The following is a 12,402-nucleotide window of genomic DNA, read 5'->3' as shown; positions in this document are numbered from 1 at the left end:
CGCTGCTGCTGGACGATGCTGCTGCACGCTGCTGCTGCACGCTGCTGCTGCACGCTGCTGCTGCACGCTGCTGCTGCTGCACGCTGCTGCTGCACGCTGCTGCTGCACGCTGCTGCTGGACACTGCTGCTGCACGCTGCTGCTGCACGCTGCTGCTGCACGCTGCTGCTGCTGCACGCTGCTGCTGCACGCTGCTGCTGCACGCTGCTGCTGCACGCTGCTGCTGCACGCTGCTGCTGGACGCTGCTGCTGCTGCACGCTGCACGCTGCTGCTGCACGCTGCTGCTGGACACTGCTGCTGCACGCTGCTGCTGCACGCTGCTGCTGCACGCTGCTGCTGGAACCTGCTGCTGCACTCTGCTGCTGCACGCTGCTGCTGGATGAATCAAAATGAACCACAGGCTGAGAGCTCAGAGTCTTAATCAGAGTAATAACCACGGGGAGGAGGATCTCTGACCTGCTGGAGTATTTCTGCTCTGACTGTTCTCTGTTATTGCTTCCTGGTTCAGTTTATCTGACTCTTTTTCTTTAAAGTCCTTCACAGAGCGTTTGTTTTTTATAGAGCATGAATCTGTCACTTTATCTTTTTCATTTTCTCTCTGTGGGACTGTTTTCTCTGGACATCACATTCGATCAGTTTCCAGTGCGCTCTGCTGCGAGGTGACACTTTTATTTCCATCTGTCTGGAAACGGTCTCCTCCTCTCTCAGCTTCTCCATTTCCTCCTGGTCTCCTCCTCCGTCCTCCTTCATTTGTCTCTCCATCTGCCTGCAGACTCAGCTCATCCATCCCTCTGCGCTGACACAGAGTCCACGTTATGAGAAACCATCCATCAAACACACGCGACCTCTGCTTCCTGTTCTCTGTCAGGGTGTGTGATGGACTGAGGCTCCTCTGGATGTTTTCTGACTCTGTGAACGAGTTTTTCCTCCGGTCCAAACTCTCTGAGGCCGGCAGTCTCTGAACCACCTGTAAACCAGGTTAGACTGAGCCCACGCTGTGTGAAGGGTTTGGGCTGAGCAGGACGGAGCGCTGGCCCTGATGGTCACCTCCTCAGGATTATCCTCTTCCTCAGACTGCTTTGACCCCAAATTAGCCGCCTGCTCAAAACCCAAAATCCAGTCATGGCAGATGTTTTAATCCAGTGTTTGGTGCTGGTATGTGCACCACAGCGCCACCTAGGTGAGGAAAAAGAACAGCCCCTCCTGCCACTTTAAGCAACAAGTCTGCTTTTTTTGTCATAACAACCACTCCACAACCCAGAAAAACGTCTCTTAGGATGAAGGTGAATTCTGAACAGATCCCTCTGTTGCTGGGTTAGCACAGCTAGCTCGTCCATCTTATTGGAGATAGATCTTACGTTCCCAATAACGATGGATGGAAGGACAGGTCCATGTCGTCACTTCTTAGCTCACACCTGAGAACCAGCACGTCGTCCTCACCTCCTTCTCCTCACCTTGTGGGAAACATCTGGCCTAGCACCAGTTAGCATTGACATGCTACAGGCTGCTAACAGCTGAGTTCACATGTAAACAATGCAGCCATGGTTACATGTAGGATCTCCAGACAAACACAGGAGAAAAGTAGTAAAAATATCACTGAAGACACAAAAAGTTTGGTGTCCGAACACAGACCTGTGTGGGTCAGCAGGTGGAAACAACCTGAAGCGGACTGACGGGGAACAACCTGAACCGGACTGACGGTGAACAAACTGAACCAGACTGACGGGGAACAACCTGAACCAGACTGACAGGGAACAACCTGAACCGGACTGATGGGGGTTGATCTCCTGCTGCTGCTGAGCCGGGGCGTCCAGAGGAAGATGGATGGACGGGGGCGCTGTGTTTAAACACGCCTTGGCTCAGTTTGACGTTTCTGTAGGAGGAAGAGTAACGGCGTTGTTTGGTGACCACAGAGGCGTGCATCATGGGTAGTTAGCGTGTTAGCGTGTGAGAGGTGTATCTGTGGTTAAACCTCTGCCTCCTCCCAGCGCTGCCGAGCAAATGAGCCAATTTAACTCTGAATCGATCAGAGAAATTGACTGAAACATTGTTCAACACTGGCCGCTCTGCTGAGCTCGCACACACACACACACACACACAAACACACACACACACACACACACACACACACACACACACACACACACACACACACACACACACACACCCTTCATTCCCGAGCCAATTATCCCTGCTCCCTCTGACAAACCAATGAGCCTGAGCGGCAGCCTGCACCACCAGCAGCTCCATCTCTGCAGAGCTCAGGAGGAGTGATGGAGTTCACGGACGGAGCATTTATCTGGGCCTGAAACCGCCGTCCTCCATCACAGCTGAAATTATTTACTCTCATTTTTTACAAACACAGCCCCCTAACGTCACCAGGCCGGGGCCGTTTGTGGTTTAATTGGTGTCATTTCTCATACCAACACAGAGGAGCCGCTGAAAGGAGCTCTCCCTGCTGGAGGAGCCCCCAGAGACGGGAGGAGGAGGGAGGAGGAGGGAGGAGGAGGAAGGAGATAAGGCGCTTCGCTCTTCAGCCAATTAAGGTGATTCAGACACACGAGGGGGTCTCGACGCCCCGGTCTGGAGGAAACCCCGGGGACGACTCAGAACAGATCGCAGCAATTACAGATCCAACTTTGTCTGAGGAGAAACTCTCAGCGCAGGAGAGGAGAGCGGCTCGTACTCCTTCACACAGGGAGCTCACCAGAGGAGGAGCAGAGGAGGAAAACGTTACAGACCCCCTGCAGATACAGATCAGGTGGATGCAGGGACGGAGAGACGCTCCTCAGGGAGGAAGACCTCTCTGTCCTGGAAGCTGAGACACTGAAACACTTTCATACTTGAGGCTGTTTCTTTTAAGCTTTTCTCTCTTTCTGTTAGCATGACCACCTGCTCCCTATACATGACTCACCTTTAGCAGCTGAAGACACAAAGTGACTCTGATTTAAAGCTGATTAGCTGATTCAGGATGTTTGCAGGGTTAGGGTTAGGGTTAACAAAGGTTTGGTTTATGTGTTTTATTTGAAACTCTGAAATCTGCTGATGTCCAGCCTCAGTCTGGAGTGTTTCATTTCAGCTGCTGGCCCTTTAAGACATGTTAAAGCACGTCAGAGCTGAGCATTCTAGAACCTTCTCCAGAGAAACACAGAGTTCTAGAATCCTCCTTCATGTAAAGAAGCTGTGCTGCTCTTTTAAAAACATCTCTCATCTCTGTGACATCACCGTCTGTTCCTGAACCCGTGAAATGAAGCCAATCCACGGACGCCGCCATAGTGGATTTAACGTGGGCTACATCAGTCACGTGACCTGAGCTGTGGCTCTGATTGGATAATCAAATGATCCTTAAATATTCTAAACCACAGGGTTAGATAAAAGATCCCCCTCCTGATCAGTGTGAGCTGGTAGAGAAATCAGCTGCTGTTTCTGAACCAGGCTGTAAACATGTTTTTCATGCTGTGAGGTCTGTTTTTTATTTTATCTTGGTGTGTGTGTGACTTCCTGTCTTTCTGCAGCCAGACTCAGGCAGATCCTGGATGAACAGCGTCTTTCAGCACTTCATTTCTCTAAAGCAGATGTTCCCGCTTGGTTCACCCTTTCCAATGAGCTGTACCAACTTGTGATGTCACAGTTTGAGTGAATCTCACGTTGATCTCCCTGAATTCCCATTTCACAACAAATCATTCTGAACAGCCCACCACTCATTCAGAGTAACTTTAAACTCTGAACATTGCTGTGACGAGTGTTGACACCAAACATTTGAACTCCAGATCAGTCTTTTCTTTGAGACAAACTTAAACCTTTTGTTGACATTTGAGTCTTTAGATTATCCAGCTTTTCTCGATCCATGTCAGAGTCAATTTTTTTTTTCTGTTAGACTTCCTGACAAATGTAGAGAATACCCCTTCTTCTTCTTCTTCTTCTTCTTCTTCTTCTTCTTCTTCTTCCTCGTCTCTCTCCATCCACTGGTTCGTCAGATTAATTCCAAATGTCCAGTTTCTCACCTCCAAATTAAGACGTTTGTTTAATCTGTGTTATTCCTGCTGTCTCAGAGGGCATCAAACCACTGCTTTAATAAGGAGTTTTATGACTTTGGAGGTGGCCTCTTGTGGATGTTTGAGGAACTGCAGTCCATGCTAGCTAAAGGGGCTTTTGTTTAACTATGAAATGAAAAGTTTTGGCTAACTTTACCTCATTTTTTAACCTCTTACCTTTGAACCACTTCAAGCTTTGTATCAGACCTGAACTCTTTGAATTTGGATTAAAAATGAAAAATTGGGCGGTTCAAAAACTTTTGACCGTGAAGGTTTAACGCTCCATGGTTGGATTTTTCTCTTAAAGCGCAGAGACAAACTGAACAAACTGTTTTTGTTTCCTCCACAGGAGCTGTTTCCTTCTGAGAAAGATCAAAATGATTCACAGCAGACTTCTCGAGGTGGACTCAGACTTCCTGTTGGAGAGAGGTGATGCTGAGTCTCCAAACTTCAAACAGTTTCATGTGTTTTCAGGGATCAACACGTGGAGAAAGAGCCTGTGAGTCCGTGATGGAGCTGCGTGACGTCTACGCGTCAGGAAAATCCTCCAGCAGTAAATAACGCTCGGCTCTTCTGTCAGATCAGCCTGAACGACCGTCGCTGTGTGTCTCTGATTTTACAGACTGACCAGTCCTCATCTCAGGTGATCACCTTCCTTCACCTGGGTCTTCCTCCATCCTCCTCATCCTCCTCATCCTCCTCATCCCCCTCATCCTCCTCATCCCCCTCATCCTCCTCATCCCCCTCATCCTCCTCATCCTCCTCATCCTCCTCATCCTCCTCATCCTCCTCATCCTCCTCTCTGTCCGTCTCTCCGTCCTCATCTCCTGGTGTCAGTCACGGTGCTTCGTGTCGCTCTGTTTAATATTCCCCTCAGTCAGACCTGTCTGCTCGCTCTCATCACACACACACACACACAGACACACACACACACACACACACACACACACACACACACACACAGACACACACACACACACACACACACACACACACACACACACACAGACACACACACACACACACACACACACACACACACACACACACAGCAGTAGTAATGACTGATCTTCCAACTCAGGCTACAAATTAGATGAACAAATAGAGAGGAGCGTGGAGCTGCGTACCAGCACACGGCGTCCTCCACGCCACGGAGACGCTGTAGGGACGACGGCCTCGTGTCCTTGACTTCATGCTTTAATGTGCAGGACGACACATGTTATGGTCATGTCTGTGTGATGTCATGGTCACTAACATGAGGGGGAGCGTTTGGCCGTCACACCTTCAGGGACGACAGATTCATGGAGCAGGGAGGAGGAGGAGGAGGAGGAGGAGGAGGAGGAGGAGGAGGAGGAGGAGGAGCCTCCCACTCCGACTCCTGATCAGGGCCTCCTGATGAAAACCGTCCTGGCTGTGAAGATCTGGTCTGAGGAGGAGGTGCAGTCCGTCTTTCTGCATCAGCCTCAGGTTAACGATCAGGGAGATCAAAACCTGGAGGTTTGCTGCTGCTGATGATGATGATGCTGATGATGATGATGATGGTGATGATGATGATGATGATGATGATGATGATGATGCTGATGATGATGATGATGATGATGATGATGATGATGATGATGATGCTGATGATGATGATGATGCTGATGAAAGCTTCTCTGATTGTTCATCTGGAGAAAAATCATCTTTTCTGAAATAATTTGATCAGAGATCAAAGACTCAGTGAAGCCTCTTAAAGCTACGGTACGTGTTTTTAATCCAGCACACAGAGCGTTACTCCAAGGGAGCTGAAGAGTCTCAGTTAATGAACTGGCCCTTTAAGAAAAGAGCAGCGGACCCTGATCCACTTCCTGATCCACTTCCTGATCCACTTCCTGATCCACTTCCTGAGACATTTATAGACCTCTGACAACCAGACCACCCCAGATCCAGATCCAGGCCTGCTCTGTCAGTGTTGCTAACTCCTGAGTAGGACCTGTGCCTATTGGCTGAACGGCGTCCACGCTGTCAGAGACACGCCTTCAGAGACACGCCTTCAGAGACACGCCGTCAGAGACACGCCTCAGTGGCGGGCGCCCACGCTGGCTTCAGCTGAGAGGATTTCCAACTCTGTGTTTTTATTTCAGTGAGTTTTCAGACAAATCCAGCATCTTCTGTTGGTCTGAAGACCTGTTAGTCAGAAAACCAGGAGGTCCTTTAGTCCTGACTACAACAGACCTTAATGAGTGGACCCAGACCAGGAGTCAACAGGTCTGAGGTTTTACAGCCCAACATGGACCAGGGAGCTCCTGGGTCTGTAGCTCCTGTGTCTGGAGGTCCTGATACGAGCCGGTCTGTGAGTCGATGACAGAGCATCAGTGGACACATCAGATAGTGGATCTGGATCACATGGATCTGGTCTGGGTCTGCCTGTTTCTGTGTTCTTATAGAAAGGAATGAGAGGAAACGCTGCTTTAAGATCCAACAGGGCTTCTGATTTAAATCGTGTCTACAGACTCACCTGAGGGTCCCCTGTCCAGCACCAAGACTAGGATCCATGAAGCAGGGGGGTCAGAGTCTGTCCACTACGATCCAAGCTTTGGTTTGAGAAGGTCATCGGGCGGACAGAGGAATCCAGAAACGTCAGGAAAGACAAAGTGTCCCGAGCTGAAACAGGGACAAACTTTAGGCCGTCGTTAACGAGCGTCCTGGTTTAACGAGCTCAGGGTCTCACACGCTGACTGAGGTTTTGGTCTGAGCTGTGTGAGTAACGCTCTGCAGCGCTGTGCTCCAAACGCAGCAGGATCCTCAGTGATTGCAGCGTAATGTTGAGCCACAGATATTACGTTTACCTCCACAGGTGAACAGAGGAGCACGGTCAGACAGGTACGGAGTGATTACAGCACCGCGGGGAAACCAATCTGCAGAAATCGTCCTTTTAGCGTCTTCACAGCATCAGGGAGCGTGTGAGCCAGGCACCGTGTGGCGCTGCAGAGTCAGAGCTGTGTTTTCATGATGCTTTAACAAAGCTGATCCATGCACGCGTCTTCAGAAAGATGTTCAGTTTGCTCTCTGCAGACAAACTGTGTCATTGAGATCTGTGTCGTCAGCTCCTCAGTCCAGCTTTTCTGGGGAAACTGTCGTCACCACAGGTCGAGGACTGGAGTCACATGACCTGACTTGAGTCAGACTCGAAAGTACAAATTTGAGGATTTGAGACTTGCATGACTAACACTGATAAAAGACTTGACTTGTCTTTGACTTTGACGGATGACTCTTAAGGACTGAACTGCTTTAGTTTAATATTTGTGTTTTTTCTGTCCGGTCGCTGCTTGAGACTGAGCGACTCTCTGGCCTCTGGTCGTCAGATGAATCCTGCAGAAAGAGATCTCTCTGAACCCACAGGAGCAAGTTTGATGAACCTTTATTTCTGAAGAGCTCTTCTCCAGAGGAAACCTTCACCATGATCAAACCATCCAACCAGAGCTCCATCTTTCTGCCTCCTGACATTTATCTGTGTCCATGTTTCCAGTCATCCCATCGCCGTGATGACGTGCTGTGAATCTCATCTCTAACATGTTTCTATCCTCCTTCCTTCTCCAAACCCTCCCACCTTTCTCTGCCTTGTGCTGATTCATAAACTTGCTCTTTTTCCTCTGAGACGTCGAGTGATGAAGCACAAAACCAACTTGACATGAAGCTGAGTGAGAAACCCCGGCTCCAGTCTGACACAGCTGACACCGCGAGGAGCTCAGGTCAGAGTCTGCAGAGACTCGTCCTCTGTTTGAGCTGGAGGGAGGAAATACAGCAAACTGTTGGTCAAAGCATGTCTGCAGAAACTGCATCTCCTTTAAACAGGCGTCTCTGCAGCCTGACGTGCAGCTGCAGTGCCCCCCTGTGGCTGCAGAACAAACTGCTCCACACATTCAACATGTGGCAGGAGAAGCACGCTGAGAAACAGCTTTTTGACTGTTTTAAGCTTTTTATGGACAAAGAATATTCAGATTTTATCGTAGGTAAGAATCTGTAGCATGTTTCCTCCAACATACATGTATGAGTCGTGGGAAACAGAGAGGGGGAGGGGGACACTGAGAGCTATGATTCACTGTGATATCAGTGAGCAGCACAAAGGTTGAACTGATAACGTCCCCGAGCTCAGACTGTGTCAACAGTTTTCACTCTGGCTTCAAGAAAACTCCCAGTTCACGCCCAGTTCTCTCCCAGTAATGCAGGTGGAGGCAGAGAGTTTTTCTTCAGGTCATTCAGGAAACACGGAGGCGACTCAGAGGAGGTGGGAATGAAATCACAGCAACAACAGATCCCTGAGCTGACGCAGTCATCTCTGAATCCCAGACCAACGATGTGACCCAGAAAGGGTGAATGAACCACCTGCTGTCCATGAAAAGAAAGAAGTTTACAGTTTGGTGAGCCGGCCGCGTGGAGCTGGGTCAGGAGAGATGAGAGCTGTTTCTGTCTCTTCACCGTGAGGAAACAAAGGGTTAATGCACCTTTCCTCCAGCGTAACGCTTCTCCAACACAGCGTGGTTCAGATCCTGGTTTGAGGGATGGTGCACCCTCCTCTTCCTCTCCAGCCTCCGCTCCTCTTCCTCTCCTTGGTGAATGGCTCCCCCTCCTGTTGTTATCTGTAGTTTCACATCATTTCATTGACAAAAAAAAACATAACACTTCTTCTTTTCTCATAAAAACTTAATCCTTTATAAATCTGGTGAAGGAAACACCTTCTCCCACTTTGACTGAGGTTTGATTCACAGCTCAAAGCCCTGATGAACCAGATCCACATGGTTTGACTCATCAGAAAGATAAAGGCTGCTGAGATTAACCACTCTCTGTGTTTAACCTGTTTAATTCCCACAGATTCCTGAAAAAAACACCAGAAACTTTGTTAAACCACTTCAAACTTTATTTTTCTCCCACTGTTCCCAGGAATAAGCTCAGCTGAAAAGTTTTCCCAAACCGCTCAGGACAGGAAGCTAAGGCTGGAGGCCTAAAGTGAGCAGCTCTGCTGAAACCTCGTTGACTTTGACCGAACCGATGAATTAACTGATTAAAGATTAAAAATATGCTAAATGTTCAAAGAGTAACTTCCTGTCTGAGTCAGTCTGAGAGAATAAATGAGGACTTCATCTGGGTGTGCCGTGGTTATAAAGATAACCTCATTAAATCAAATTAAAATTAAAATTAAGCATAAATCTGTGAATTTATGATGGAATTTGTTAGAGTTACTATTTTAAGAAACTTTTTATTTTTTTCCAGAAATGAAAAAAAAAACTTCTTTCATAAAAAAAGAACCGGCTGATTTTTAAATAAATAGATAAATGAATAAATAAATAAATATAAATACTCCACTTATTCACACAAGTTATACATATATATATGAAAAATTAAATCATGTAAATTTGAATAAAGTTTAAAAAAGTGAAATAAAATGATTTTTATGTTTAAACTTTTATAAATTAAATTGAATAATAAAGTTTTTTCTCATTAACACCAAATAAAACTCAGTTTATGAATCATGTGAACTTTTATCAGAGGACCCGGGTCTGCTCATGTCGAAGGAAGTTCGCGCATGCGCCCTTTCGCCTCTTTCTGCCAGGGCGTCTCTCTCTCTCTCTCTCTCTCTCTCTCTCTCTCTCTCTCTCTCTCTCTCTCTCTCTCTCTCTCTCTCTCCTTCACAAACGCACTCATCGCAGGTGTCTCTCTGCCGCTCTCTCTCCTTCTGGGAAAACCCGAGCTGGAGGAGCGCGGAGCACGGGGGGAGGAGGCGACTCCTTCTTCTTCTTCTTCTTCTCCTCCTTCCGATCCGGCGGCTCCGGCAGGAGATTCAGGAAGAAGCACAGAGGCGCAGGCAGCGGCCGCCCCCCCTCCGGAGCGGAGCGGAGCGCAGAGGAAGAGGAGCGGAGCGGAGAGGAAGAGGAGAGGAAGAGGAGCAGCGCACGGATGTGTCTCCGAAAGCGCAGCGGATACCGCCCTCCGGACCTGATTAATGCCAAGATTGTGAGTATGAGAGCAGCTGCATGACCGAGCCTGAGCCCGGGGAGGGAGGGGAGGGGAGGGGAGGGGTGAGGGAGGGGAGGGGAGGGCTGTGCCTCCCTCTGAACCCCCTCCCCGGGCTGCAGGCAGCGGCGGGGCTCCGCGCTCCGCGGCGTTCAGGAAAAGGTCTCCGTGATTCCCTCCCCCTTCCCTCCCACGTTTCCTTCTCTCCTTTCTCACCTCCTTGATTCCTTGTCGAGTCAGGCAGACTCCGGGGAAAGAGAGAAGGAGAGAGCTCCTCTTTTCTGAATGACAGCAGCGTTCAGCGCTGCGGCTCTGACGCGACGGGACGCGCGTAAAAAGTGGGTTTGTCCGCTGGAAGCGAGCGCTACAGAGAGCAGGGTCAACATGTCAGAGAGCAGAGGAAACAACCGGCAGGAGCAAATATTAACACACAGAGCACAGCTATTTAAACTGCACTTTACACACTGAGGGGTGAGAGCGGAGGTGACAGGAAGTGATGACACAGAAAACACAGAGAAACTCAGAGAAACACAGAGAAACACAGAGAAACACAGAGAAATTCCGAGAAACACAGAAAAACACAGAGAAATTCAGAGAAACACAGAGAAATTCAGAAAAACACAGAGAAACACAGAAAACACAGAGAAACACAGAAAACACAGAGAAACTCAGAGAAACTCAGAGAAACATAAAAACACAGAAAAAAATAAAAACACAGAGAAACACATAAACCAGAGGATCAGTCACCCAGCAGGACACACAGTGTGACTGTAGGAACTTTAGGTCAGGCAGAAACAGGACTCTGGTTTTTAAGGTCAGCTGGACTCCTGTCAGACTGTAGACATGGGTGAAACCAGCAGGGGGCAGTAATGCAACACCACCTGCCAAAAACGCAGAGAAGAAGAACAAGAGGATAACTGAAGGGACAGGAAGAAAAGTTTCACTCAGTTTTTCTAGTTTTCACAGTTTTTAGTCTAAGTCTGAGTGATCTGACAGGCCCGGGGCTATCTGAGGTCCCTGTGAGGTCCCTGTGAGGTCCCTGTGAGGTCCCTGTGAGGTCCCTGTGAGGTCCCTGTGAGGACCCCTGTGAGGTCCCTGTGAGGACCCCTGTGAGGTCCCTGTGAGGTCCCTGTGAGGTCCCTGTGAGGTCCCTGTGAGGACCCTGTGAGGTCCCTGTGAGGTCCCTGTGAGGACCCTGTGAGGACCCTGTGAGGACCCTGTGAGGACCCTGTGAGGACCCCCGTGGGTTCAGTGGGTCAGAGACACACCAAACCAGTGTGTGTGTTGTTTTCATCTTTAACTTTAACTGATCCAAACTTTATCCATGAGGAGGGACGGGGAACTCTCTGAGAGGTTTCAGTAAAGAAAGTACAGATAGTTAGCAAGCATTGTTAGCTTGAAGTAGCATCTTGACAGAACTAGCCGTGTCAGATTTGAAATTGAGAAGCACTTATGCTAGCTTAGCTATTTTAGCTAAAAAGGTTTCTCTGTATCTAATCTGCTTGTTTAGTAGTTTTTCTTTGAGTTGTAGTCAGTCTGTTTATTTTCAAAGATATTGAGCGGTTAGCTCAGGAAGTAGCCTCTGCTTCTAGCCTTATGCTAACGTTGACATGACGACTCAAAAAAAGGTTGTAAAGAAAAATGCTTAAAGTTTTGTTTTGACAATCAAGTGAAGTGTTGTCTTGAGAGGTCACATCTCTGTGCTGGGCCTCTGTCTAACGGTCACAGTTACCATAGCTTAGCCACCTAGCTTAGATATCCTGATAACACGCTTGGTTAAACTTCATTCCTCTGTATTTGCTGCTTTTCATATTTATGAGTGTAAGTTCAGTTCATGTCATGTTCACTCGTTTCGTTAGCCAGTTAGCGAGGTGTTAGCTTTGATGGTAGACACTTGCACCATGCTAATGTTTGAGGTGATACTCATGCACAGGGGCTGTAAAACACATTCAGAAGCAATGAAGTGTAAAAGATGCACACAGTAACTGTCATGCTAGCTTAGCCACCTAGCTTAATTTGCTATTTTGACAGCTTGCTTTCTTCTGCTGCAGCAAAATAAAAAGTAACTGTTGCTTTTAGCAGTTATGAGTTTTAGTTTTTGTCAGGTTGAGTTCAAAACACTTAAATGTGTGTATGTTTGTAGCCGGTGAGTTGTTAGCTCGGGAGCTAGCCTCTGGTTCTGGCTCCATGCTAATGTTTCATGTAAAATAACCGCGGAAATTGGAATGACCATGAACGTTAGCTTATGTTGTTGTTAGCATTGAATTAATTCTTGGGGCATGTGTTTGCATATTAATTCAGCTAGCTTACCAGGTAGCGATTTATAAGCTAGCGAGGTAGCCTCTGGTGCTTGGTGCTAAATTGAACAACGTTTAAA

The 12,402-nt window shown here is 48.1% G+C and overlaps 1 protein-coding gene across 3 annotated transcripts in view; it reads left to right on the top strand.

Moving 5' to 3' along the window:
* Positions 1-9,726: 9,726 nt before the first annotated feature.
* Positions 9,727-12,402, top strand: part of rgs19 (regulator of G protein signaling 19) — a 25,896-nt gene continuing 23,220 nt past the window's right edge. Inside the window, exon 1 of one of the 3 annotated variants that reach the window (XM_074681794.1) lies at positions 9,727-10,025. In XM_074681794.1, coding sequence (XP_074537895.1) covers positions 9,969-10,025 — 57 coding nt within the window. In that variant the 5' untranslated portion in view covers positions 9,727-9,968. The remainder of the gene's footprint in view (positions 10,026-12,402) is intronic. The other 2 variants (XM_074681796.1, XM_074681795.1) reach the window with 2 other exon arrangements.

The sequence above is a fragment of the Halichoeres trimaculatus genome, unplaced genomic scaffold (genome assembly GCF_033239565.1).
Source record: "Halichoeres trimaculatus isolate MK-OKI-2021-1 unplaced genomic scaffold, fHalTri1.1 fHalTri1_scaffold_11, whole genome shotgun sequence".
In the NCBI taxonomy this organism is placed as follows: Eukaryota; Metazoa; Chordata; class Actinopteri; order Labriformes; family Labridae; genus Halichoeres; species Halichoeres trimaculatus.
Note: the sequence above shows the minus strand (reverse complement) of the source record. Positions and strands in the feature narration are given on the sequence as shown.